This window comes from Panthera tigris, chromosome D4 (assembly GCF_018350195.1).
Source record: "Panthera tigris isolate Pti1 chromosome D4, P.tigris_Pti1_mat1.1, whole genome shotgun sequence".
Lineage (NCBI taxonomy): Eukaryota > Metazoa > Chordata > Mammalia > Carnivora > Felidae > Panthera > Panthera tigris.
In genome coordinates, this window is record NC_056672.1 from 89634912 (window position 1) to 89662000 (window position 27089).

General features: G+C 50.7%; 1 protein-coding gene across 1 annotated transcript in view; it reads right to left on the minus strand.

Annotated features, from left to right (window-relative positions):
* The window catches only part of DDX31 (DEAD-box helicase 31), a 72505-nt gene that overhangs the window by 34699 nt on the left and 10717 nt on the right, over positions 1–27089 (minus strand). The window contains exons 7-16 of the mRNA XM_042963509.1: positions 22719–22763; positions 21320–21361; positions 20545–20609; positions 18851–18970; positions 18637–18743; positions 17393–17628; positions 16424–16600; positions 12430–12489; positions 3294–3344; positions 1556–1695 (exon numbers count right to left, since the gene is read on the minus strand). Of these exons, the coding sequence (XP_042819443.1) occupies positions 1556–1695; positions 3294–3344; positions 12430–12489; positions 16424–16600; positions 17393–17628; positions 18637–18743; positions 18851–18970; positions 20545–20609; positions 21320–21361; positions 22719–22763 (1043 nt within the window). The remainder of the gene's footprint in view (positions 1–1555; positions 1696–3293; positions 3345–12429; positions 12490–16423; positions 16601–17392; positions 17629–18636; positions 18744–18850; positions 18971–20544; positions 20610–21319; positions 21362–22718; positions 22764–27089) is intronic.

Here is a 27089-nt window from a genome sequence, read left to right on the forward strand (position 1 = left end):
AAGCCCCAGGCACTCAGAATCCAGCCCGAGAAGTTGTTACTGGTGAAACGTGACTGACCAACTGACCGACAGAATTCCTCTTACAAGTAACATCAAATATGCGGTCTTCCTGAAACAAATAAAACCACTCTTTCGGTGGCTGAATTGTTTTAAGATGAGACATTAAACGAAAGGAAAACCCAAACGAGTGTTAGTTGGGCCCACTAGAAATCACCATGAGGCTCCTGCCTCCCCAACGCTGAAGGGTGTACACAAGGCACATTTCCTGAGGACGCCCCAGCCCACAGATGTTCCCACAAGCAGGCCCAAGACTGCTGAGTCCTACTAGGTCTGCCCAGGGTATAGGGAGGGAGGGAGGGCGGGAGGAAGGAGAGGGAGGGGAGGGAGGGAAGAAAGGGAGGGAGGGGAGGGAGGGAAGAAAGGGAGGGAGGGAGAGAAGCAGGGAGAGCTCTGCAGGTGGGGTGGCCCCAGGCAGCTCTCTGAGCGGGTGGCCTACACTTGGTCCCCAGGCCAGGTCCCAGGCAGCCTGCCTGGGAGCTGCGACGCACATGCAGAACGCAAGGACCCTGCCAGCTCTGTACTTTAGACCGAGAGACCGCGGTCCTCTTGCTTCCCATGACACGAGGGGCTGCGTGAGGCAAAGCACCGGGACAGGAGGCCCTTGGGCTTGGCTGGTGTCACGGCGCTGGTTCCAAGCAGCACTCGGGTGGCCATCGGGGCTCCCGCGCGTGGCACGAGTCGTGCCCTACCTTCCTGGGCACACGCGCACGACTGTCCCCGTGCCTTCCGAACCACGCTCCGCATCACCGCGCTACGTGAGCAGGAGAAATTCTCGAGAGCAGGCCCGTGTGAAAAACCGCACGCCTTTAGCAGTCTGTTACCAGCACTGGTTATTTCAGGTGCCGGACGCCATTCGGAACACGTTTCTGCAGCCCAGGCGAGCTCCTTCTGCCTTCCTCATACTCAGCTCGGCCAGGTCGAGACGCTGCTCTCCGTCTTCACTTTGCTGGTCTTTCCAGAGCGAGGTCTGGGTCCGCGGGGGCCCCGACTGGAGTGACGGCATGGCGGCTGCGAGGCTACGCGGGCACCTTAGCTGCCCCCAGAGATTTCCTCCCTGGGTTCATCTTCCTGGTGGTGGCGGGCTCTGTGATGAGTCACCAGCATTCTTTTTTTTTTTCCTAAGACACATCACCTTTAGAGGCACAGAACGTTGTGCGCAAAAATAAAAACTGAACGAAGCAGGTCTTCAGGAAGCTGGCTGTGAGGGCTGGGCACACGAATTGTACAGAAAAGGAATAGGAAACACGGACCTCTATCTTAAAGAAAAACCAAGCGCAACAGATCGCTCCGTGACTTTGTGTGGCAACGCAGTGAAAACTGTCATGTGCTGACGGCGTGAAGGGCTCAGTGTTCGCCACTGGCTATTCTGGGACCCATTTAGAGATCACAAGGGTTAATGGCTCTTCGTCAGCTTACAAGGCCCATCCACTGTAGAAAGCGACAGAAAGTTAATTAGGTGAGATCAGCTGAAACCGCGTTCAGGTTTCTGACTCACTTGATTTTGTGAGAAGCCAACGAGTTGACATATTCTGCCTCCGAAGGAGCCAAGATGAGCAGGCTGCTCCCATGGCAGCCAATCCGGGCGGTTCTCCCAATCCGGTGGATGTATTCAGCAGGCGAAGACGGAGCGTTGTACTAAAAAGGGTAACAAAAATGAAGGCATTCACAGATCAAGGCACTGCCATTAATTGGAAGTGCAATACCCCTCACCTGCCTCCAGGTATCCCAAGAATTTAAATCCCGGTGCTATGGTTACCCTCACGCAACCCCAAGGAGAAGCCGCTCAAGCCTGAAAGCCCTGCCTTCATTGGAAATAACGAGGCTCAGACACGAAGCGTGAACAGCGGCCAAGTTCCCGATGAGCGAGCGCCTTCCCGTCCCAGTATCTCCTTTGTAATTTTACTTCTCCACAGGTCTCTTCAGTCTCCTATCTGCATCTTTCCACAGAGGTGACCGTGCAAGGTGAACACGGAGGCAGGCGGGGTAGGATGACCGAGTGACCTTGGCCGGCAGACGCGGCGGTGAGGCTGAGGCCATAGAGGCCTGGGCCGGGTCAGGAGGAAGGGGCTGGCTAATCTAATCAGAGCTCAGCTCTGCTGCCGGGCCACCGGGAGCCGGTGCTCACCATCTCACTGCAGTGACACCCAATCCCAATGGAACTGGGAGAGCCGCGGGGCAGCCGTGAGGCAGGTTCCCCTCTGGCAGGACTTGCTTCCGTTACCAGGGACAGCATTCCTGACCTGGGGGCGGTGGGGGGCAGACTCTAACTCAGCAGGATGCATTATGCACAGCATTTCATATTTTCTGTGGCAGTAACTTTATCATCACAAATAGGAACTGACCATATTCCGTTCTTCCTTGTTTTTTTTCTTTGCAGCTACACAAATCAAAGATCAGAGGCCCAAAATGAACAGAATATACGAGGATGTCAGACATACGAAAGTAATCCACCTCACAATACAGAAAAGCTCTAAACGATCAAGTTTATGTGTCTGCCCCACCCCCCACATTAAAGTTACCCTGCTTTTTATCTTTATTTTGCTGTGTGGCCATCAGGCAAGAAACCACAATGCCTCTAGTCCAAAAGAGGCTGTCTTCTGCAGCGAGCAGATCAGATTTCCTAGCCAGTGACAGGCATGCAATTCCACTAACACGTGAATAAACCATGACTCACGTAAATGGGGCACGTGTCCCCTGGCCCCCACACAGAAAGGCTTAAAAATACCATTCTGCAGACTAACGAAAAGAAAAAACAAAACTGAATCCACTAGACTCTAGTGCTAACACCTATGCCCTCTGGCAAAGCGTCTAAGGCTAGAGGTGTGTGTAAGATGTTGTCAGGCCCTAATTGCCCCCTGCAGGTCAATGCACACGGACACGGCTCTCAGGACAGGCTGAGCCATCTCCTTCCGGACACAATGAGGCCTCCCAAGGGCCAGGGTAATTCCTGTTATTTTCAGATTGCTGAAACTTTGTGTGTGACATGCGTCAGTCTGGGAGCAGGGGAGTCTGCCCCTCCCTCCCGCAACTGCTCAGCCTGGCCGTTTCACCGCAGTGGCTAGGTGGGCCGGGTTAGGGGAAGGTCCTGGAGAATTGGGCAGATAAGGCTGGTCGTTGCCTGGTTACCGGGGCAACACCCAAGAGGCTAATAATAATTATTCCACTTAAAGCCAGCTCATCTACTCACAATCACTTATTCCTGCCTTGAGCTCACACCTTAACTGAAAAATTACCTGAACAATCCACGTGACTTGAGGGAGATCCAAACCCCGAGCTGCAACATCCTTTAAAACAGAAAAGAATATGGCTTACCACTGAGTTTCTGAGTCTTTTTAAGGCGCAAACTATGAGGGCTCACCACCCCCCCCCCCCCCGTGTGCACAGGTGTGTATACACACACACACACACCCCTACATACAACTTCAGGGACCCATTGAAGTCCATCTGTGGTTAAAAATTCTAACTTAGACCAAAAAAAAAAAAAAATCTAACTTAGGAGGGGGGGCACCTGGGTGGCTCAGTCAGTTAAGTGTCAGACTTCGGCTCAGGTCATAATCTCACGGCCTGTGAGTTCGAGCCCCGCGTCGGGCTCTGTGCTGACAGCTCAGAGCCTGGAGCCTGCTTCGGATTCTGTGTCTCCTCCCTCTGCACCTCCCCCACTTGCACTCTGTCTCTCTCAAGAAAAAATAAACGTTAAAAAAAAATAAAAAAAAAATCTAACTTAGGGGGTAAGCTCTACAGAACATGCTGGTGAGGTAGTCACAAAACGTTCACCCTACTAGAACATAAACCGCATGTTTGCTCAAGAACTTAAGTCTTCATCAGTATGTCATGTAAAAATTCTGAGAACTTCTAGCATGGTTTATTACTTTACGTTTTATCTGAGAAACCACTCTATGGTAGATGAATGCATTGGTGGGTCATTATCCTCACCCCTCCCCTGTCAGCGATGCCCAACAACGACAGGGCTTTGAGGCGCATGTCTGCAAGACCACCCCAAAGTGCTCCCTTGTGGAGGTCAGTTGCCAAGTATTTACTGAGGGCTCATCAGCCTCAGACAGCAGTAAATATCAAGTCATGTCCCACCTCTTCTGACACTTAAATTAGAACCCCAGCCACAGACTTAACCAGACATGAAAACCGTAAAAGCGAAGGAGACGTAGTTCTTTTCTTTTCAGCTGGTTGCCGCCCAAAAAGCAAAGGCTTTCTGCTCTCCAGTGTCTGGCCATTCTGGCAGAGGGACGAGAGTGTGGGCACCTTTCAGTTTTCAGGGACAAACTTACGCTGGGCATTCATCTTCGAGCACGACCGTCACGACAAGAACATCCCCAGTCAACACTTACTGAGCGCTCACCATACACCAGACTCTGCGGCATTTCACCTGCGTTATCCTGAGCGATCTCCGAAACAACTCCTACCCCCACTTGACGGACAGAAAACCAAGGTTCAGAGAGATCAAGCGGCTTGTCCGGAGACACACGGTTAAGACGTAGAGGCAGCCCTCGAATCCTGAATGCACTTTACTTTTCCAAGGCCGTAGCCTATCGTTTCACCACCAAAAAGATGCTGCATCCCTCAGAAGCCGCTGGTAGGAATGCAAAATGGCATAAGCCCCTACAGTAGGAAATTTGGGAATATCCCACACAATTACATACGCACTTGCCCTTTGGCCCAGATGCAACGTCACTTCCAGAAATCCATCCCGGAGATACACTGGCAAGAATACGACACGCTTCACGCACAAAGCTCCTGATTTTGGCAGTATGTGTAGCAGGCCTGGAAAACCCCCCCATGTCTAGCAGGGCTAGACCAGGTGACTAGAACACGGCAGCACCTACCCTCCGCGGCAGTGTGGCACGGCTGAAGCAGGATGGGGATTCGGACGTGCTGGCACGGAGAACGTCTACGATCTGTTCTGGGTGTGCGGAGGAGGCTTGTGTGTGCGAGAGGAGGGAAATACAAACACGTCTGCTTGCATTTCAAGAAGAAATAGCGGAGGAGAAACCCCAAAAGCTTACAAGAACAGTTCACCGGGAGGGGAAGGGGCTGGGCGTCGCCGACACGGGCAGAAGCTGGACTCCCTTTAACGGACTGTTACGATTTTGACTCTGAAACAACGTAAATGTTGTGACATAATTGGAAAGACAACGAGCTATCAAGCACCAGAAGTACCGGCGATGCCTAGGATGTATTCTCGCCAAAAACGAAACCAAATCTAACCAGGTGTGAAGCTCCCAGCTCCTATTTTACAGGAAACGTCGGGGAGAGAGGAGCACGTTGGCCGGACCCGGAGGGCGCAGGAAGCCACAATCCCTCATGCGAAGTATTCTAAAGCACCAAGTCTGGTTTCGTCCAGAAAAAAATCCACGGGCAAAAAAAAAAAAAAAAAAAAAAAAAAAAAAAAAAAAAAAGCGGGTACCAAAAACGAGACATTAAGTGGGTAGACAGTTAAGTGGAGAGATGAACCGAGAGATCAACTGGGAGCCCACACCTGGAAGGAGGCCCACCCGAACTATCAACCGCGGTTATGTCTGGGGAGAGGGATTCTGGTGATTTTTACGTTTCCTTTTGCATTTTCCTGTGTTGCTTGCTTTGTCTTTCTGTTAACAACGAATGCATATTATTTCCCCCCGAAATCTTTATTTAGAAAAACTTAAACCAAGGAGCACTTGCACGGCCTTCATGTGGATTCATCCACCGCTAATCTGTCTGCTGCACCTGCTTTCTTTCTCCACACACACGCTTCTGAGCCATCGGAAAGTTGCAAATACCATGACATTTTATCCCTAAATACATTAGCACGTACCTCCTAAAAAGGCATTCCTCTACGTAATCACAATACCATTAGCATACCTAAGTAATTTAGTATTAAATAATGTTATTTCCTCATAATCGTTTCATATTCAAATTTCTCTAACTGCACCTAAGGTTGACTTTTATAGTTGTTTTCTTTCCCGACCCAGGAATTGATTCATCGATCAGGCATTCTATGTTTCTTATATCCCTCTAGACTTCCTTGATCTAGAAGGATATCCCTGCCCTCAGTATTTACTTATTTAGCTTTTTGATAACTCAGTTTTGAAGAAGCCCAGGTGTCTCGAAGCACCTCCCAGAATCTGTATTTGTCTAATTGTGTGTCCCCACGGGAAGGTTCGGGTGGAGCCTTCCGGCAGAAAGACCTAAGGGCGGTGAGTAGCTGACACCAGGAGACACGCGAGGGCAATCTGTCCTGCACGGGTGATGCTGTGCTCGGTCCCCTGAGGAGGGGCATCCACCCACCAGCTCTCTCCACCTGAAGGTACCCTCCTCCTTTGTAACCAATCAGTAAACTGGGGAGTGGAACTTGGAGACCGTTTCCTAAATCCTTTTGCCCACAAGTTTTAGCATCTGGCGACGCTGCTGGTCTGCCTCGCTGTTCCTCCGGCGGAGGCAGATGCAGGCTTTCTAGCTGGCGTCCCCTTCTTCCACTTACCGGTTGCCATTTTTCCGTCAAGAACAGCTGGCCTTCCTCTCCCCTTAAGTATCACTAAGGATTTACATACATAAGGCTTTTCTGGAAACCAAGAATCCTATGCAAAGTTTCTGTAAAAAGCACGTTCAACCAACTATTCCCTGTATCGCCCAGGGTCAGAGGCAGGAGACAAGGAAGATCTTGTCCCCCCATCATCTCACCCACCTGCAAGGACCGCTGAGGGCAGGTCAGGAATTGTCCGCCTTCACTCTGATTACATCTGGGCTTGCTGGAAGTTTCCTCGGAGTGGTGGCTAGGCTGCATTTATTAGGTACTAAGCGGAAGTCAACGTACCAACCCGTGTCAACCACCCACCAAGTGTTTGCAGACAGCTCCCACTGCCCTGAAAACCGAAGGCGGATGTTCCCGAGCTGATGCCTTTGAGAACACAATTTAGAGAGTTCTCTATCTTAAAGGGAAGCAGACATCGCTTTCTACGCTAACCACAGTTGATGTCTTTAGAAAAACTGACGGGTTCTTAAATCTGCTAAGCTCTTGTTAAGAAATGATTTATTTTATTTAAGTGCTCTGCAGTGGGAGATGCATGTAGACAGTGGCTGTCTGAGCTTTACAGACACTTTGTAAAAAATGTAATGCTCGTTGGTTGAGTAAATTCAACCAAGAAACACAGATGAAACCCTAAAACAGCAGGTGACGTTCGTGGAGCTCACTGCGCACAAACATACCGAAATGGGGAGGAAGAATGCCAGCGGCCTTCCCGGGACCATTCGACATTCTATTTCCCGCTCGGGGGACCGGCCGAGACACCATCTTCCCATCGAGCACTGCTCTATGTCTTAGGGAGGGGGGGACCCTCCCTGACAGCCACCACTGCTCAGGCTTCCCTCAAGCTGTTCCTGCAAATCCTCCTTCCTATCCTCGACCCGGGATACCAGAGGGAACGGGACAAAGGGACAACCTGTGTGGCCCAGGGACAGACAGAACTGAACTCCAGCCTCCCCGTAGCAGCCACACCACCTGGGCAAGTCGACGCGGCTCGCTGTCCCTCAGTTTACCCACCCATCCCATGGCTATAAGACCCACCCTGTTGATCTCAGCTCACGGGGTGGCTGAGGAGATCGAACGGGACCGTGTTTGCACAAGTGTGTCGAGAATTACAAATCCAAGCATTTCATTCCACGACGAAGGAGGAATCGGCACGGTGGCAATTAGGAGGTGATCTGTGTGCCCGCGCACCCGACCCGGGCGGAGGACCACAGAGAAGCCGGGATCTGCTCCATCCTCTGCGACGGTGTCCGCTGGGGGTGCCAGGTCCACAGGAAACTGACCTACGTCTCGGCAAAGGCTTCGGTTCTCTGCCCCTCTTAGAACTTAGACCCAGCCCAACCGTATTCCTTTAAGCTAATTAGGGCAAAAGAATTGCTAAAGTCAGCTCTGAAAGACACTCAACGGTGAGGCCGTGAAGGCCCGGGGCCTGACAATGGGCCGCCTCCACGAGACCGAGGAGTACAGATGGAAGGCAGCTTGCTCAGGTGCCAGCCTGTCAGTTGGATTAAAATGACTCATTTATTTACCCAAGAACCTCACAAAGTGCTTTTACTAACAGGGAGAGGGGGCCTGCCGGCTCTCTGAGCAAGGGACGTAGCAAATTCGCCTCCGCCGCCTTCCCGGCCTGCCAAAAGTCATTATTGCCGTGTGTGGAAAGCCATCAGCGGGGTACAGGCCCCCGTTGTCCGGGTGACAGATTGGGCTGCGTAATCAGAGGAGGAAGGAGAGAGTGCAGAAGCTGTCAGAGGCGAGAGAGCTTGGCTGGAGCCGCCAGAAAACTGGCAACATGAGTTAGCGTAACCGAGTAAACAGCCAACCATCTCCAAATGATCTTGCCATTAACACGAATGAAATAAAGTGGAAAAGCTAAACTTTACCTCAAAAGCACGCCCCGGAGAAAACCAGGAGAGTCTACATGTGTTGTCGGTGGTGAAGTGACATTCCCGTGACTCTCCTGGCCTCATCTCCTAGCCTCCTTTGTCTCCCAGCCCCCACCCCGGGCACAGTGGAAATTCCCCAGGAGGAAGGGAAATTAAGAACCGCACCGACGTAAAGGTGTGCCTCAAGACAAAAAACAAATTGAGAAGGTGGAGGAAAGCAGCACAGGTTCGGGGTCTTCTGAAGCAAGCACGTGCCCCACAACCAAGATCTAGTGCAGCGGAGAAGCAGCCAGAAGACCAAGCGAGGCCGGGGGGGTGCCTCTCTGTGCCGGGGAAAAGGTTACTGTGCTCCGTATCCATGGTACCCACGGATGGCCAGGGAGGGCCACATGTACAACAATGGAAAAGTCCAGCGTCGGCCTTAAAACCAGAGGCAGCTTGGGAATATCATCTTCCAGTTACTCCGTGGTACATCCCTTTATCGACCAATCAACATAACAACGGTGTTGAAAACCACCTTCCCCACCTCTGGTTTATCAGGAGTTCCGCACCACAAGCAGGAGGAAACATTCTGTAGATAATCTACTATCTCCTATCTGACTCCTTTGACTTCTTAATTCCATTCGGGAAAGTGGGCTTTTGAACTTTCAACCAGCTCCTTCCCACTAATCCCTACTCCCTTAACTTGGCTTCTTCTCACATCTACTTCTCTAGAGGACACAAAATTCCATTCTGAATGTGTAAGGACCTCTCTCACAAACTGGTCTCCCCTGCCCCAACTGCCCTTTTGCTTCTGCCTACATTTCATGTCACCATGGTCTCACTTGTTTGTTGAGAACCCACAGTACACAAAGCCGCCAGGTACCAGGTCCTGAAGGTTGTAAGAAATTAGAAAGGTCCTTGCTTTCAGATGTTTATAATTAAGATGAAAGAAAACACACACACACACACACACACACACACACACACACACACACACACGTCCTGGACTGTTCCTAATAACAGAAAAGACAGGAGGGAGGAAAATGGATTGGGGGGAGTGAATTTTGAAGCAGTAACTAGCATAATTGTGAGTTTCTGAGTGGTTACAACACAGTTCCCAACTTTTCATACAGACATTCAGTCTTCTGGGCTCGGTAAAAGATCTCGGGATGATAAATCAAAGTGGCAAAAGGTACGGCATAAAGGGGAGGGAAAATCCCCCTGCAACAATTAACACCACGATTCCTCTTTATCAAAAGAAGCCAGTTCTCCATCTGCCTTGTCCCGACATGGCCCCCGTTCCTCATTAACACTAAGGAGACTCCCGGAGAGCATGCAGAGGGCCTGGCAAGCAACAGGCTGCTTAAAAGGATGCAGTGACAGCATCGCCCCAACCCGGCCACGAACTACTGCAGTGGGCCTCATGTGCCTACAGCTCTCACACACCAGAAGCTTCAGGCCAAAGCAAACAAATGTGGCGGAAGCAGGAGGAATTCCGAGGGTTGAAAGAGCAGCTCCTCGTCACCAGGGACTGCGCGCTGGCTCCCTGGCTTCCAAATGGCAGGAAGTGAGCCCCCGCCCGGCTCTCCTCTGGTAACCTTCGCTGCAGAATGAAGAAGGGATGGGGCTGGCGGAAGATCGGCACGCTGGAAGGTTCCTCGACAAGCAAATGAGCACACACCAAGAAACTTGAGTGAAATCAGACTGGGGGCAAGCGCGAGCTGGCTTTGCGCGCGGCAGCCGGGGCTGGTGGGGGGCAGAGGGGTGCCGGGGCTGGTGGGGGGCAGAGGGGTGCCGGGGCTGGTGGGGGGCAGAGGGGTGCCGGGGCTGGTGGGGGGGCAGAGGGGTGGGGATGCCGTGCCCTGCCCAGGCAGTGGCGCTCTCTGTTTGGCCGACCTCACTGCAGGTATCAGGCAGACAAAACAAGAAAACTCATCATAGGCTTCCGACCCCACTGAGAATTACCTTTTAAAAAGAACGACCTTTACTTCCACGTAAACCTACTGGAAAAAAAAAACAAAAAAAAACAAAAAAAAAAACCAAGACCAAAACCAACCAAAACACTGAACTTCAAATACCTGGAATTTTCTTTGAGACCCAGAGCTCACCCACGTCTGAAAGAAACACCAGGAGACTTGAGAATTTTCCACCAGGGACAAACCCAACATCTTAAGGGTCAAAGATAAAAACATTTTGCTCTTATCGCAACTCAAACTCCAATACAAAGGTTCCTACTGTCTTTTGTTTCAATACAGACAACCTGTAATGTTCACCCTCGGGTACAGCACGGATATGAAAAGTGAACCTGTTCCCAATGAGCAAGGGTACTAACCTCAGCCTCTTCCAGTCTTCAGAAAAAGGCAGATATTGGTGGTTCTCGACACTGTTTCTTGGGCCCCAAATACCCACCCACTCGGTTCACAAATCCTGAGTGCCTACGGCACACCTGCTCTGTCCTGGCCACCGGCAAACCACACAGTCCACCTTTAGGGGCTCGTGCTCGGGGTGGGGGAGGACACCTAGGCCAGGTGTGGTGGGTACTGTGCGGGGTGCTGGGAGGGCCTAATGGGGAAAAGTGGGCCCTGGGAGTGCACTCCCTGAAAAGCTGAAACTGAAGCCGAGACCTAAGTAGGGCTAGTGCAAGTCAGGGGAGGTGCCCCAGGTAGGGGGACGCGGGTACAAAGGCCCCAAGGCCAGGTAAGGAAGACCAACGCATTCAGGGAACTAAGGCAGGAGCCTATCTGGCCGAGGCCAGCAACAAGGGGGAAAGTGGAGGCTGAGGAGACAGGAAGAGGTCAGGTTCCAGAGAGTATCGTTAGAGACGGTAAGGATTTTTGACAAACTTCTTTCCCAAGCAGATCTGGACTCATCCTCACTTTAGCACTGGCATTAAGAGATGGTTTAGAGCAAACACCAGCATCTGATTTATGGATGGGCTCCACAAAGGGCAGGGCCACCTGGTCAGACTCAGTGCTCCTCAGGAGGCAAGCGTGCCAGGAGTGACCATGCCCAGATCCGGACGCCTGGGTCCCCCGTCTGCCACACCTCGTGTCAGAACTGGCACACGGTGATAAACGGGTGACTGGGTGGCCACCTTGTGTGTAAGAAACCAAGCCGTACCCATTCGGAAACCCTGAATTTAGAAAGAAAACAACACCTGTCACCTGAATGCAGAGCAGGAGTTCCTTAAAAAGTAACTGTGTTAAAAAGTGAGGCCTAGACAGGTATCCAAACAGCTAACAGTTTTTGTCCTGCCCAGCACCTGCCCACTGGATCGCCCAGTCAGCAGTGCGATGTCACCACTGCACACACGGGGACTTCTCAGATGAGCTGGGAATTAAGGCACACCATCCGGGAGGGCACAAGGAAAGAAGGGGCTTTAATCGTAGGAGCCAGTGACAACGGTGGTGCCGTGAAGTCCCAGAGAAGGGGGCACGGGAGATGAGAGTTTTCGATCTCAAAAGAGCACGGGACCCATCATAAAGGCCAGCTCTGCACTGAGGGGGGCGGGGGAACCCCGAGGGCCGGGGCCGAATGACCTGGCCCCCAAACCGCAGGGCTAACGATGCTTTCAGACAAGAGCAAAAGAAATCTGTCCAAGCACATCTATCTTCCTTTTAAAGAAGGCTCGAGCAGAGGCAAGTGGGGCGACTCTGTTGCGAAAAGACTTTCTCAGCTCTAATTACTCCCGATAGCTGTAATTTACACATTTTTGGTGGGTAGAAATCGCCAAGATTCACACATTTTCAGACCAACAGCTGCCACCATTAGTGAGCAAATCGGCAAGACTTCTGCACGGTGGCAGCCGGCTGTCTGTGGCACGGCCAGGGGACAACCAGAAGTGCAAGGCGACCAGCCACACCAAGAGGCCTCGATATCCCCGCTCTCCGTGGGGCTGGCTGCGAGGCCAACCGTCCAGAGGCGAAAACCCGCGACCACCATTACGGGAATTCTCGGCCCCCACGTAGAGTACAGAATGGTACCTACCGTGCAGAGGAGGATGCCGGTCTTGGAATGTGAGAATTCTTCAAACACCGCTGTTCTTTCCTACAGAAACAAGGAAAAACAGGGGCTTACAACTCTGAGGTCAGTCCCAGCAAGGCAGGCTTGGATTCCCATAACCCCCCGCTTCCCAGGGCTCTATCTTTAGGCATGGAGAGGCTTTTCCAAGAAAGAGAAGCAGATTCTTCACATCTCCTCATCAAGACCCTGTCCTTACAGGTCTGGACTTCTCAGGCTATTTGAGGGCAGCACCTCTCAGTAAGACAGGGCCAGGGTGGGCACACCCCTCGGGACGGCCAATACCAAGAGCAGGCGAGGCCAAAGGCCGCAAGTTACTGTACCCCAGGTTCCCAACTCAGAATTTATTCTAAGCACGAGGTCGAGAGGAATAAAGAACCACCACCTTTCCTACAGGGAAATTTTCTTAAAAACTAATTTTAAAGAAAATTTAAAAATTACAATCACCACGTATCTTAGCTATACAAAATTGTATATATTTTATAAAAATTTTTTAAATGTCTACTTATTTTGAGAGAGAGAGAGAGAGAGAACGCGCACAAGTGAGCACAAGCAGGGGAGGAGCAGCGAGACGGGGAAACATAGAACCCAAAGCAGACTCCAGGCTCTGAGCTGTCAGCACAGAGCCTGACACGGGGCTCGAACCCACGAACGGTGAGATCATGTCCTGAGCCAAAGGTGGACGCTTCACCGAATGAGCCACCCAGACATCCCGGAAATTATATATATGTTTTAAGTCACAGGAAGAAACTGAGATCACCCCAGCAAAGCAGGCCCCCACCACGGGCAACACCCTTCGCAAGCGCGTAAACACGTGTTTTCTCAAAAAACACCGCGAGCTCTCAAAAAAGCTGCGTGCTCCTCCCACTGCTACCACGCTGTCGTGTCAGCAGAATACGGACACCCTCCTGTGCCGATCGACACCCCGAATCACATCGCCTCTCGTGGCTACCGAGGCTTCAGCTGAATGGGCACCGTCGTCCAACACCCCGTCCCTGGCAGCTGGGTTTGTCTCCAACTGTTCGCTCTGGCGCCCAATGTTGAGATAAACACCTTCCTAGAGCGTCTGCCGGGTATGTATTTAATTATCCCTTTGGGCTAAAACCCTAAAGGCAGTCTTGCCGCACCAAAGAGCGTCCGCTCGAGAGGCTTGCCGAGGGCACACTCGATGTGGGTTAAGTCACAGCACTGCGAGATGAGACTTGGCCGTGTCTGTCTGTCAGGGACAGGAAAAGGAATATAACCAAGCCACTAAAACTTGGAAAAAAGAAAAAAGGGAGGCCTCACCTTCCCAGTGAGGTCTGGCCCAGCCACCGTGCCACTGGGGCGCACCTCATTCTGGTCCTTCACCTGCATGTCATTCCGTCACGTAACTGGAACCTCCAGGCACACCTCACTTAGGACAGTGGGTAACGACAACCAGCACGCCGAGGGCTACCAAGTCCCGGAGAATGGCCTACGTCCCACGTGCCTGAACTTCACCCACTCTGCACGACAACCCTAGCAGTCGCACTATCACCACACCCATTTCCAGACGGAGACACTGAGGCACAGAAAGGTGGAGTCACTTCTTGCCCAAGGGACACACAGCAATATCTACACCCAGGGAGTCGTGTTCCAGAGCCAGTGCTCAGACCCTCGAGAGGACAGCTGGATTTGCCCAGCATGCCGCATGCTCTTTGTAAGGGTCACTGTAGAGTCAAAATCAGAAAACAAATCAGAAAAGCTCATAAAAGCCTGTAAGACACATCCTACGAACGACGTAACACATTCAGATTTGAGGTAAGGAGAAAACGACCAAACCCGGAGCTTTCCTCACAGCTGTCAGGCAGCTGCTTTTTTTTTTCTTTCCTTTTTTATGTTTATTTATGGGGCGCCTAGGTGGCTCAGCTGGTTGAGTGTCCGATTTGGGCTCAGGTCATGATCTCACAGCCTGGGAGTTCGGCCCCGCGTCGGGCTCTGTGCTGACAGCTCGGAGCCCACAGCCTGCTTTGGATTCTGGGTCTCCCTCTCTCTCTGCCCCTCCCCAACTCATGTTCCCTGTCTCTCTCTCCCTCTCTCTCTCAAAAATAAACATTAAAAAAATTGTTTTAAAATAATAAAGTTTATTTATTTTGAGACAGCAGGAGCAGGGGAGGGGCTTACTCTCTCAAAATAAACAAACATTGAAGATTAAATGTTTTAAAACAAAACAGACCCCAGCAACTTTTCTCTAATGCTGATAAATGTGGTCAGGGCCACTTCGACCATCAAGGAGACCAAACCAAGGTCGTGTAGAGCCGTGGCCAGGGTGACGAGCCAGGCAGACGGGACCGGGACTATTTTAGCTTAGCGTGGGACAAGACACTTGGCCAGTAAGTCGAAATACAGAAATACTCCTTCCCACCTTCTGCCCATGTCATGAGAAGGCCGGGAAGGCTAAGCACTCACCAGACGAAATAAACAGAACGCTAACCGTTCCGGAAAGAGACGGCAGTGGTAATAACGGCACCTACGTTCGTGGAGCGCTCGCGCACCAGGCCCCGTACGCAGCACATCGTCTGCGTTCACTGAATGAACCTTCACGCCGACCCCATCAAGTGAGTACCGCTATCACCTCCACTTTCGCGGCATGCCAACCGGGGCACTGAGAGTTGACACGCTTTCCTGAGGTCACACCGCCAGTAAAGGCAGAGCCAGGACGAGCGTGCAAGCAGCGCGTCCCAGAGCACACGGCTGTGAGCCTCCTGCAAGACCAGCGCCCTCAGAAGGTGAGTCGATCGGACTGAGATCCTTTAACTACAGAGCCTTTTGCACGATCGATGCACATCCCTAGATCCTTCTGAGTCCACACCCGGCTCCCTCATTGTCCTCACGCCCGCCTGGCACAAGGCCTCTGGTGAAGGAGACCGAGAGGATGAGGCAACGAAGCTTTATCAAAAACCAAACGCTGTAAATGGCATTAAATTATGGAATCGACAGAATCCACCGCATCAGGGACCCTGAAGTTCGTAACATTCACAAGGGCCGGACGATTCAGGAAATTCCATCCGGTCCCGTGGGAAAGAAGAAGCTGGGTCCTTGAGTGACCTTGAGCACGCTCACTTTTCTGAGCCTGCACACTCTTAAATTAAACTGACAAAAGCGAGCACGAGAAGGGGGCTGGACCTGACGGCTTTAACGTTTCCCTCAGCTCTAAAGGTGTGTTTTTTACAAACTGGAGCTAGTCAAGCCTTGCTCCGATTCCCGGTTGTCCTTCCCTTGCCCTGACTGAGCGCCCGGTCACCTCCTTCCAGGACAAGATGGCTCCCACTTGCAGGGCCCGCTCGTCCGCCTTCCACGCCGGCGCTCACCTCACCCGGCTCTCTGCCCACCGCCTGGACGAAACGAGGGCTGCGCCGCTCAGAACCTAAAACCGGGGAGGCGTGACTCTCTCCCTCCTGAACGGCAGTATTACTCAGAGCTGAGACACAACTGAGACCCTGAAGCCCCTCGCCCAACCACGGTGTTAAGAGTGAAGGCGCTGTATCTTGTTGACAATGACAGCAGTCGCGCTCAGCAGTACCATATGGGATCCACAATTTAGCTCCATTAATGCTCTTAATTTGAAGACATCAAGCCCTAATTACACACTGGGTACTAAAAAGGCAAAACCCTTCCCTGGTGCCAGCTACTTAGTGGTACTCTGTTGCCTTAACAGCTGGTTGAGGCAGACTCGGGCCAAGCCAGGCCTCGAGCTCTCTCAGGTGGAAGAGGGCAGCTCCCGGAGCAAGAACACCCGGGAACAAAAGACGCCCTTGCCCGCACCGGCGCGGCCGTGCGATCTGTCCCCAGGTCCAGTGGGTCGCCCGCCCGCCCGAGGCTCGTCCCCTCCTCGCCCGGCGGAGTCCGAGGCGGAAGCCAGAGCCGACCCCGAAAGGCCACGTTCACGGTCGTCAGACTCGGGCCTGCTCCCGCTCCCGGGGACGGGCGCGAAGCTCACCTCCTGCTCCATGTTGCCGTGCAGCCGCAGGAATTTGAATCTCGTGGAGGCAGATGGTGGCTGCCGTGACGCGGGGGCCCCTGAGCAGGCTGGCAGGGTCTGGAGGAAGAGGCGGTAATAGAACTCCACCAGCTCACAGCTCAAGAAAAAGATGATCATCTTCTGGTCTTTCTCAAACTACGTCGGTACCGAGGGGGAAAGAACCACCACACGCGTTTAAGATTAGGTGACCCTGAAAGGAGAACTTCTCTAAAACACGTCGTCGTGCTGGCCCGGATTTGGAAACCCAGATGACGGACAGCTTTGAATAATTAAAAAAAAAAAAAAAAAAAGTACCACTGATACCACATACGCTCCAAAGAGTAGATGAAAGGAAAGTGACACGGCTACGACTTCGGCCAGGCTTCCCAAATCTGAGCCGCGCAGATGCGCCATGGACCGAGGCCGTGCACTCCCCTTCTTCCCACCCACCCGTGGCTCGCCACACGTGCCCCTGCCTGGCTGGGGCCCCGCAGGCGGTACCTCTGAAGCTTCCTCCTCGAGCCCCTACACCCACTACTTTCCCACACCCCAGAGGAAGTTATCACGTGCGTCCAGTAAGCACAGAAATGCTGGAATTCTTAGAGACCAGGAGCACAGGCTCCCGTGTCTGCCTGTATGCAGCTGGTTTCTGCCACCTGTGATGCTCCCGGTCCTCCGTCCCAGCAGAGCATTCAGGTACACTTCATGTCGAATGTGACAGCTATCACTGACCTCTGGGTCTTTACCACAACCCCAGGATGGCTGACTGGTAAAGTCTGCATTTGCAAACACAGTTATAGTGGAAAACATGTGTGTGTGTGTGCACGAGAGAGAGAGAGAGAGAGAGAGAGAGAGAGCGAGCGAGCACGAACATCCCTCAATTCACTGCTACCAACGCCAGACACAGAGAGAACAGGACCTTCTTCCCTCAACTGAGCTGGTCCCAACCTTGCACTTCTGCAGGATGAAGGCCGCCAGGGAGACGAGCTTCAGTTTGCTGGGAACCAGTGTCACATGCTGATCAAGACTTCCTGGAATCGCGAAGCTGTCCAGCTCATCGTCAGGTGGTAGAGGGGAAACCTCGGGAAGTGTGCCTCGCTCTGGGTCAGACTGCCCATGGTGCTGATCCAGGACAGAAATCCGGACCGGATCGAGCAAGCTGATATCAGCCAGCCGCGTCACACCTTGGAGCAAAGGTGAGATAGGCAAACACTGTGAAACCAGTCCCGTGTGGGCACCCCACGCCCCACGCCCCACGCTTATGAAGAAGCTCCTGTGGGCAATACCTGGGCAGCAAGATCTGCCCTCTGGTCAATCGGCGGGGGTGGGGGGGACTGCTTCCACACCAGCATCTCTAAACTCTGGCCTAGGCAGGCCACTGAAAGGGACAGGAGCAGCTGTCTCCTCCCCACCCTGAAAGGATTCTACGCTCAAGTAAGTTATGAAAACCCTGGTAAAAGGGTGTCACGGGATTCCTTAATCACAGGGTGTTGTGGGTTTACAAGGCTTCTCAGGATCTTTACTGTGTTCGCATGCACCATGAATTTCTAAGACAAGGGAGAAATATGTGGCGTTTCCCAAACTTCTGAGCACAGAATCACGGACTTTCTCTTAAAATGAAGATTACTTAAGATACACTTGGCGAACTGGCATGCGTGTGCTGCAACAGGGCCAGTTTAACAAGCCAGACCTGAGAAGGTGACAGCGGGGCTGTGTTGTGTGGGTGACTCTGGTGGCTGTGACTTTTCCAAGCCGTAGGGCCCCATCTGTAAAGGAGAGCTCAGAACGTCCATCTCGTGAGGACGGAAAGACAGAAAGGAACTTAAAGAGGTTCAGGGCTCTTCAGCAGAAGGGTGGGCTGAGAACACTCACAATAAAAAGCTCACGAAGCCTCTGGGTAGACGGGAGTCAGCCGTCACCTTTCCTCTCACCCCGCCAAGAGCACCGGGAACACTCTCCTTACAGAGACAGCTCTGGACCTGCCCTGCCCTGCCCCCCACACCCCGGGGAGCATGGCAGAGCCTTGCACGACTGGCAGAGGGAGGCTGGGCCTGCAGGGCAGGGGTCCGGAAAGGCAGTCCTTCAGGGACACCGCCCTCCTGACCCTCTATCCCCATCGCTGAGAACCACCGCGGGCAAACAACGTCTAGATCGTTCCTCTTAAGAACAAAGAGCATGTCTTTTCAACCCACCTTCTGTGAGTGTGGCCGACAGCAACACGTTTTGTCGTTGCTGGCACTCGGCATTCACGGCATTGAGTATCACTGTGATATCCTTTTCAAAACCCAAATCCAGGATTCTGTGGTTTCAAGAGAAGGGATTTTACTCCGCATGCAAAGTGAAGGCTGCAACGAGAGCACAAACGGCTCGCTGTTCCTACCGTTCATGCTTCCGGGCGAGGCTCACCTGTCTGCTTCATCCAAAATCAGCCACCGTATCCGACTAAAATGAATGTTCTTTGTGGATTTGATATGATCCACCAGTCGCCCAGGAGTCGAGATAAGGATATTTATTCCTTTGCGGAGTCTGTTTAAAATTACATATCATAAAAGTAAATCAAATGGGGCTGTATCAACAGAAAACACAGGAAGAAGGCACAGGAGGCAGATTCATTTCTAGCACCAATGTGCACAGCTTGAAGTCATGGCAAACAGGATGACAAATGGATATGAAGATACATTTGAGTTTCCATTTCCCTCAAAGTTTCTCTTGTCTAGAAGGTGATTATTAAGATCCGACATCGTATTAAAATCATAAATGCAGTAACTTTGAAAAGAATCTTTACTGTATAATCCGGTGCCCTTTAGCTGGTTCGTGGATCCTTTCTAGGACATTCCAGAAAGATGGTCACCTAGCCTGTTCGTTCTTGAAGGTTTCTGCGCCACGGAAACTCCAGTCTAAATGAGTTACCGCAGGCCAATGTGGTCTAATGGCTAGAATGGTTTCTTACACTGAACCTGTGTTTGTAGCCTCCATACAACGGGCGCCTAACTTTGTCCCACAGACTAGGGAGAATACATCTCAGTTCTTACTCCCAAACACCCTTTACTCCGTATTTCCATAGCAATACAAGCTTCTAATTTTTAGCTGAGTGTATTTTCCAGCCTCTCTTGAAGTTAAGTTTGGTCGTATGCCTAATGTTCAAGCGATGGGATAAAAGGATAAAGGGAATATGCAAAACCCACAAATATCTCTGGAGGGAGGAGGGAGGATTATCTTTGTTCCCGCTGGCAGGGAACAAGATGTAATGGCTGGAGCTCTAGCAACTCGCTAAGACTATGGAGTACACTTAAAAATGGAAGCCTCACTTAATGGCACAAAGAGGCAGAAGGAACCTGGTTCCTGACTCCAGAGCCTCATGCAGGCCCTGGATGCGTTACCGTCAGGCTTCTTAGATGTGAAAGGAAAATACAACCGCCATATTGTTTGTGCCACTGCTGTTTGTTGTTGTCGTTATTTACAGCCGAACCAAATCTAACCAACACCTTTAGGTTTCAAGTTTAGTATTTACTCCTCAGTTACAAACTACAGGCAGAGCTGGGTGTTACTACTAAGCGTTAAGCTACAATACAATAAAAATGTTTCAAAAAGAATCCAGACAATGTGGGATTTATCTGTGGCAACGTTTTCTCCTGAAATTACCCATCACCAGTTCCTATACAGAATCAGGAATCAGTGTTTTGGATATAAAAAGCGAAGCGTAAAGCATTACATGTGAGTTTAGTGTCTCGTCTTTGTAGAGCCAAATGACAAGCCCCCAGACTCCCGATGTGCACAAAAGAGAGTCACCGAGGGGGCTGGATACCAAACAAGGGGGACCAAGGGATGCTGGGCGGGGAGAGAGGATGGTAAGCAGGTGGGGAGTATGGTTACCGACCACGTCGGAAGGGAACCCCTGTGGGCTCATCGGTATTTCCTAAGACAGCACCGCCTACAGGTGACAGGTCCCCACTGCCTCAATCTGTCCCTCCGCTCTGGGACTAGGAAGCACAGGAGGAAACAAGACTCTCTCCAGGTTTAGAAGGACCAGGTCTCATTGAATAGGAAGGCAGAACAGACAGACTCAGACAGGAACGGACCATAAACCAGGCTCCGCATACCTGGCCTTTTCGGATTTCTTCCTCTCTCCGCCCATGAGCACCCCAGGCACGATCCAGGTGAACGGCTACAGGAAGACACCAGATGAGAATCAGAGCAGAGCCCCCTTCCCTGCAGACACAGAGACCGAATCCAAGGTCTTCTCCCCTAAAGACGCTGGGAGGGAAGACCTAGGCTTCACTGCAGACGCCGTTCCCGGGCATCGCCCGCCCCAGTGACGGGCAACAGCCACTTAAGTCACAGCTCCGGAACTGGCTCCCGGTGCTGTGAGAGGAACAGAGGCTTTCTCAGGGATTCAAACAGCTTCTCTGCCTTGCCCCGTCGAGGCCGAGTGGAGAACACATTTGACCTAAGCACAGCCCTTCCTTACTCCCCACCCCTGACAGAAAGAAGGACAGATCAATTCTCGGCTTGGCAGGCGCTGGCTCTCCTTTCTTAAACCCGACGTGCAGCTTTCTGGTAGCTTCCCACGTGCTCACTTCGGTTATACCTGTGAGTCTCCACGCGTGCCTTGTTAGGGACTATGGTGAACAGATTACAGGACTCCAAGCACCAGGAAACCCCAGTAATCTAAGCTAGAAATCGGCAGTTGGTCAACTTCGGATCAGTCAAAACCTACAAACTATACCTGGGGAGAGCAGAGACGCCCGCCCAAGCAACAAAGCGAAATTAAAATAAGTCCTTGCTTTTTGAAAACAAAGGTAAGACTGGCAGACTTCTCTTTTCTCAAAAAGTCAGGAAAAAAAGGTAGAAAACTGGACTCGTGGCCCGCCTTACCTTAAGCAGTTTCTGGACAGTGTTGAAGCTTTGCAGAGCCAGCTGTGAGGAGTGAGCAGTTACAGATACTGAGCAAGGTTGTTCCCACCCGCCCCCCCCTCCGCCCCCACCTCCCCAATCTCTTAAAAAAAATTTAGACAACATGAAGTGATCAGATCCCAACCTGGACCTTAAGTTAAGATTTCAGGAAAAAAAAAAAATCTGATCCACAGAATCTTCTCAGAGAATATACCTCGCTCTCAGACCACGTCTGAAAGCTGCCAGTTTGGAGACTTGGGCAGAGAGGCCGCGTCCATTCCTTGGACACACACAGAAACAGTGTTGTGTGCTCCCTCTGCTGGCTCAAATTCCCAGAGTGCCACACAGAGAACCACAAGCCTACGGTGCACGTGGATGGGGAAGCGTGCAGCATCGCCCTGGACGTGCCTCTCTTTAGGAAGAGAGGAAAACAGAACGTGCAGGAAGGAGTCCCCTGAAGGAGCAATCGACAGGCGAGCCTCTGGGCACCTTGCTTTCAAGGTGGCGTCAGGTATCCTTGGAGTACGCCTCACGGAGCACCGAGAGACGGTCACTCCCGAGTTTATTAAAGGAACAGAATCTAACAAGCCCAGTGGAGACCAGAGGAAGTGAAAATTAACGTAGGTTATAACCATTAACCACCATAAGAAAGCCTCAACACAATCCCTTTATCCAAGCGCATGTACAGAGTTCCCACATGCTTAGTATTCACGACGCGTCCCAGGGAAGTAGCAAGTTTGCCGCTGTGAAAATTTAAATAGCTCCACGCCTGCTCCTTCCCAGGACTGAGCTGAGAAAGGGCACTGCAGGCTGTGTAAGGCTGTGTTAACAGGCTGACTGGAAACCTCCATCTCCGCGATCAACTCTCCGCAAGGAAGTGATTAGCATTTGATAGAGAAAACCGGTGCCCTAATCTACACTTGCCTCCGTAGGCAAATAAACTAGATCAGACAGAAGAGATTCCCACCAAGACCGAAGAAAAATGTCTAGAAGCTTAACTTGCAAGAACAAGTAAAATTCTTGGTACCATGGCCTCTTTAAAAACAGTTCACGTTAGGGCTGACCGCTCTAATTTTTAATTAAGCTATAAAAGAAACAAAAAAGTCTAACAATGTCATTATTTTAATTCCTTTTAAAAGGACGGAGGCTTATCGTGTCATTAGTTTTTAGACACCAGGGAAATGCTTTTCCATACTTAGCTTATGATTTTCACAGAGTCTTTGAATTTTTCTTCTTAACAGGAACCAGAGGGATGGTCCCAGGCCAAGGTAAGGGTGCAGCAGGGAGAAAAATGGTAAAACCCACTTTTAAATTCGAACGGGTCTCACTCTCAGAAGGAAAGCACTTGCTTAAAAGGCGTCCTGACAGTGAGGCTGCTTACCTCTCTCGTTGGCACCAGCACCAGGGCATAGGGGCCATCACTGCGCTGTGGACACAGAAGGAAAGAAACACCATGAGTCAATGAACGAAGGTCACGGGACTCCGGTGGACAGAACCCGAGGGCGGCCACTCGCAAACATCAGAAGCGTCTCATGAGAGAAGGGGACTACGATGCCCACTACTCTTCTCATGCAACCTTGTTCTAAAGGTTCTGCCTTGGGGCGCCTGGGTGGCTCAGTTGGTTGAGCGTCCGACTTCGGCTCAGGTCACGATCTCGCAGTCTGTGAGTTCGAGCCCCACGTCGGGCTCTGTGCTGACTGCTCGGAGCCTGGAGCCCGCTTCGGAGTCTGTGTTTCCCTCTCTCTGCCCCTAACCCACTCGCATTCTGTCTCTGCTTCTCTCAGAAATAAATAAACATTAAAAAAAATTTTTTTTAAAGATTCTGCCCCATGCGGTCAGACAAGAGAAAGAAAATACGTATAAAACTGGAAAGTAGGAGACAATTAGATGACGAAACTGTCATCTAATAATGACAGTTTATCCTAAAAAACAAAACAAAACAAAAATCTACTACAAGAAAAGACAACTCAGTCAAGTAGCTGAATGCAAACTTAATACACCCAAATTACAGCCTTCTGACATAAAAAAGTTAGAAAATACAATGGAGGGGGGAATCACCCAAGAGCAGCAGCGGGAACAACAGGAAGGCTGACAAAAAATGTACAAAATGCTTGTGACAGAAACTGTAAAACCCTTCTGAGGAGCATAAAGTAAAATGTGAATAAATGGGAAACCATATCCTATTCTTGGATAAGATGGCTCCTTATCACAAATGAGCCAATTGTAAGTCAACCCATTAACGTAACTCGACCCTAAGAAAGCTGCCACAAGTCTGCACATATACACACGTGCATATAAAATAACACATATGCACAAGCTGACTTCAAAGTTCCTATGAAAAATCAACGTGCAAGAATAACCAAAACATGTCCGAAAAACAACAGATGTTAAAACGATTTAGAACTACCATAATATAAATAATGGACAGCAGCATACAGAGATCACAGCAGCAAACCGAGTCTAGAACAGAATCAAATACACGCAGAATTGTATGAAATAAGGTGCATTTTGCATCAGTAGAGAAAAGATAAATTGTTCAGAGACTTCACAAGCAAACAAAGTTAGAGAAGCTGGAATTAAGTTGGCCATTTTACAGACGACATAAATCTCAGAAACTATACAACATCAATACATTTTATAACATAAAAACTTTTAACTTTAGAATGGGCAAACAGTGACTAAATAAAATCAAGTAATAAACGACAAAACGAGGGGAGAGAAAGGGCCAGTTTCCTTAGTTCACATAAGGCCTATAATTCAATGAAAAAATGAAAACAAAAAGACCACAACGACTTACATAGAAAAATGGAGGCAGGACACAAGTAGCTAATTTACGGACATGAGAATTCAAGACACGGCTTTTACACATGCAAAGAGATGCTCAACTCCACTGTCAAATGAGCAAAACAAAGCAGCCGATGGTGTCACTAGGGCACGGGTGAGCAGGGACTCCTGTTCCGCCGTGGGGAGAGCGCAAAGTGGCTTAACCCATTTGGAGTTCAGTGCGGGGGGCGGGGCGCCTGGGTGGCTAGGTTGGTTAAGCATCTGGCTTCAGCTCAGGTCATGATCTCACGGTTCGTGAGTTCGAGCCCCACACAGGGTGAGGCTCATGAGCTTGAGCCCCACTTCTCTCTCTGCCCCTCACTCACTTGCACCCTCTCTCTCTCTCTCAAAAAAAAAAAAAAAAAAAAAATTAAAAAAAAATAATAAAGTTCAATTGTGGCGTTATCCACCGAATAAAAATGCCGCTCCCACCGTCAGGGGTTTCTTTAAAAGATACACCCGTAAGTGTACGTAAAAAAGTAAACTATTTTACAGACTGTATTTGTAACAGTCTCGTTTGTAGTGAAATACTGGATGGAAGGGAAGTCCTACCAGTGAGGGGCTGACGCCCTAACTCGGGGTACCCCCACGCAGTGGGACACCAGACGGCCGTGAAAAAACAAGGCACGTGGGCACGGTACTGCTAAGAAGCCATCCCAAAGCGTGTTAAGTGAGCACCAACCAGCAAGGCACAAACATCATGTACAGCAAGCAACCTCCTGTGTTATCCCCCAAACACAACAGAAAGAAACACAGAAGCTCTGGCTGAGGGGGAAGGGGCCTGTGCGCCCCCGCACTCGCTCTCTCTGCAGAGACCAGCCCTGGGAGGGCCACCAGACGAGCACAAGGGCATCGCGTCCCCAGAGAGCCCTGCTATGCGGGCGACAGGGACTGTGAGGACTGACTTCTCACCGTGTATTTTCTGGTACTCTTTTGATCTTGTAACGCATACACTGTATCTAAAAATATACGTGTAAAAAAACCCAAAAAGTAGCCTGAGAAAGGCCCCAAAGTCAGCGGTGACTTGCACCTCCAAAGTGCTCACAGACACTCAGGACTTAATCAAAACCGTGTCAGGGCAGAAGCTAAGTGTGGATTTAGAACAGGTTCAATTACAAGTATGGATTTCATGTTTTGCATTGGAAACATTTACCCACAAGGAGGAAAGGATTTGGAATTCAAACTCGAGCCGCCTGTCCTCGACGTCAAGTCTGCGAGGCTGTGCTGAGGCCCAGGCAAGAACGGTAAACATGTTAGTACAACGGTATCAGCGTGCCACAGTGTGACGTTACGAGATTCTGACATTTCAAAAGGTGTTACTACACGCAGAAGAAGAAAGAAAAATCAATTCCTCGCAGGGCAGAAGTGAGCAAAGAAGGATGGTTGTGTTGTTTAAAAAAAAAAAAAAATCAGAGCCCAAATAACCGAAAGAGCGAAAACACAGAAAGGCAATCCGTTCTCATTCCATCGCCAAAGTAATTTAAGACTCTGCTGGGGGCCTTGAGCTTCCTGCTCCCTCCAGATCGGTTTTTTACAGGTCAAATCATTTCACAATGAACTCCAAGGGTCCCTATTGAATATTACTTGAAACGAGTGAATTAAATTCGGGCTTAGAGAACTCTTCGTACAGAAAACTTCAGTCTTGAATAGAATGAGCCGTTACTGACATTAAAATACACGCGGTAAAGAAAAACCACCACGTGGCTTGTGAACGTCTCTGTAGAGCAGCAGAGAACATCACTGCCTTGCAAACCAGCCCCGCGCCCACGTGGTAATGCTTCCCAAGCGTCCGCGTGCGTCCGCTCAGAAGCTCGCGGCAACCCCGGCGGACCGCGCTGCCGTCGGCTCCACCCCACCGGTGACGTCACTGAGGCACAGAGGGACGGAACGATTTGCCCGAGGACACGCTCAGACCCAGGACGCCGCCTGCCTCAGGTCCGTGATCCCACCTCTCTCGTCCTCAGTCCAGGGGCCTATGAGACGAGACGGTGGGGCTGGAACCACAGGACCCGTTCCCGCTCAAATAGTCCCAAGCTCTTCAACGATACGTGTGTAAATAACAACCCGCTGCTCTCAGGGAACTGTCCTAACACGTATAAACGGATGAGACTTTACCACATCGTTGCAATACTTGGCCTTTCCTCTCCAGCTGGGTAGCGGTACAACGCCAAGTCCTTTGTATGAATGATCTTACTGTGAGGTGCCCAATGGGAAGAAAACATCGGTCACCTGTAGGAAATACATTCCTCACTTGTCCACGTCAGAGGAAATCGGTATCAGCAGTTCAAGTATCTTTCTTGTCTCTTCACACGCGCGCACACACACAGTACTATTTATGCAGCCAGATCACCCAGTACATACTGTTTTATCCTCTGCCTTTTTAAAAAAAATTTTTAACGTTTATTTATTTTTGAGACAGAGAGAGACAGAGCATGAATAGGGGAGGGGCAGAGAGAGAGGGAGACACAGAATCGGAAACAGGTTCCAGGCTCTGAGCTGTCAGCACAGAGCCCGACGCGGGGCTTGAACTCACGAACCGCGAGATCGTGACCTGGCTGAAGTCGGACGCTCAACCGACTGAGCCACCCAGGCGCCCCTCCTCTGCCCTTTTTTGATTAATGTGTAAAAACACCTGTCAAGTTCACAAAGAGTAACTGAAAAAAATACCAGTTTTAATGGCTATGTAAGGTTCCATCACTTGGATGTTGTGTAGGATTTCAGGGGTTTTTTTTAAATTTCTTTTTAATCTTTACTTTTTTTTTCAAGAGAGAGTGAGCGAGCGAGCAAGCATGAGTGGAAAAGGAACAGAGAGAGGGAGACACAGAATCCGGAGCAGGCTCCAGGCTCTGAGCTGTCAGCACAGAGCCCCACCTGGGGCTCGAACTCAGACTGCGAGATCATGACCTGAGCTGAAATCGGATGCTCAACC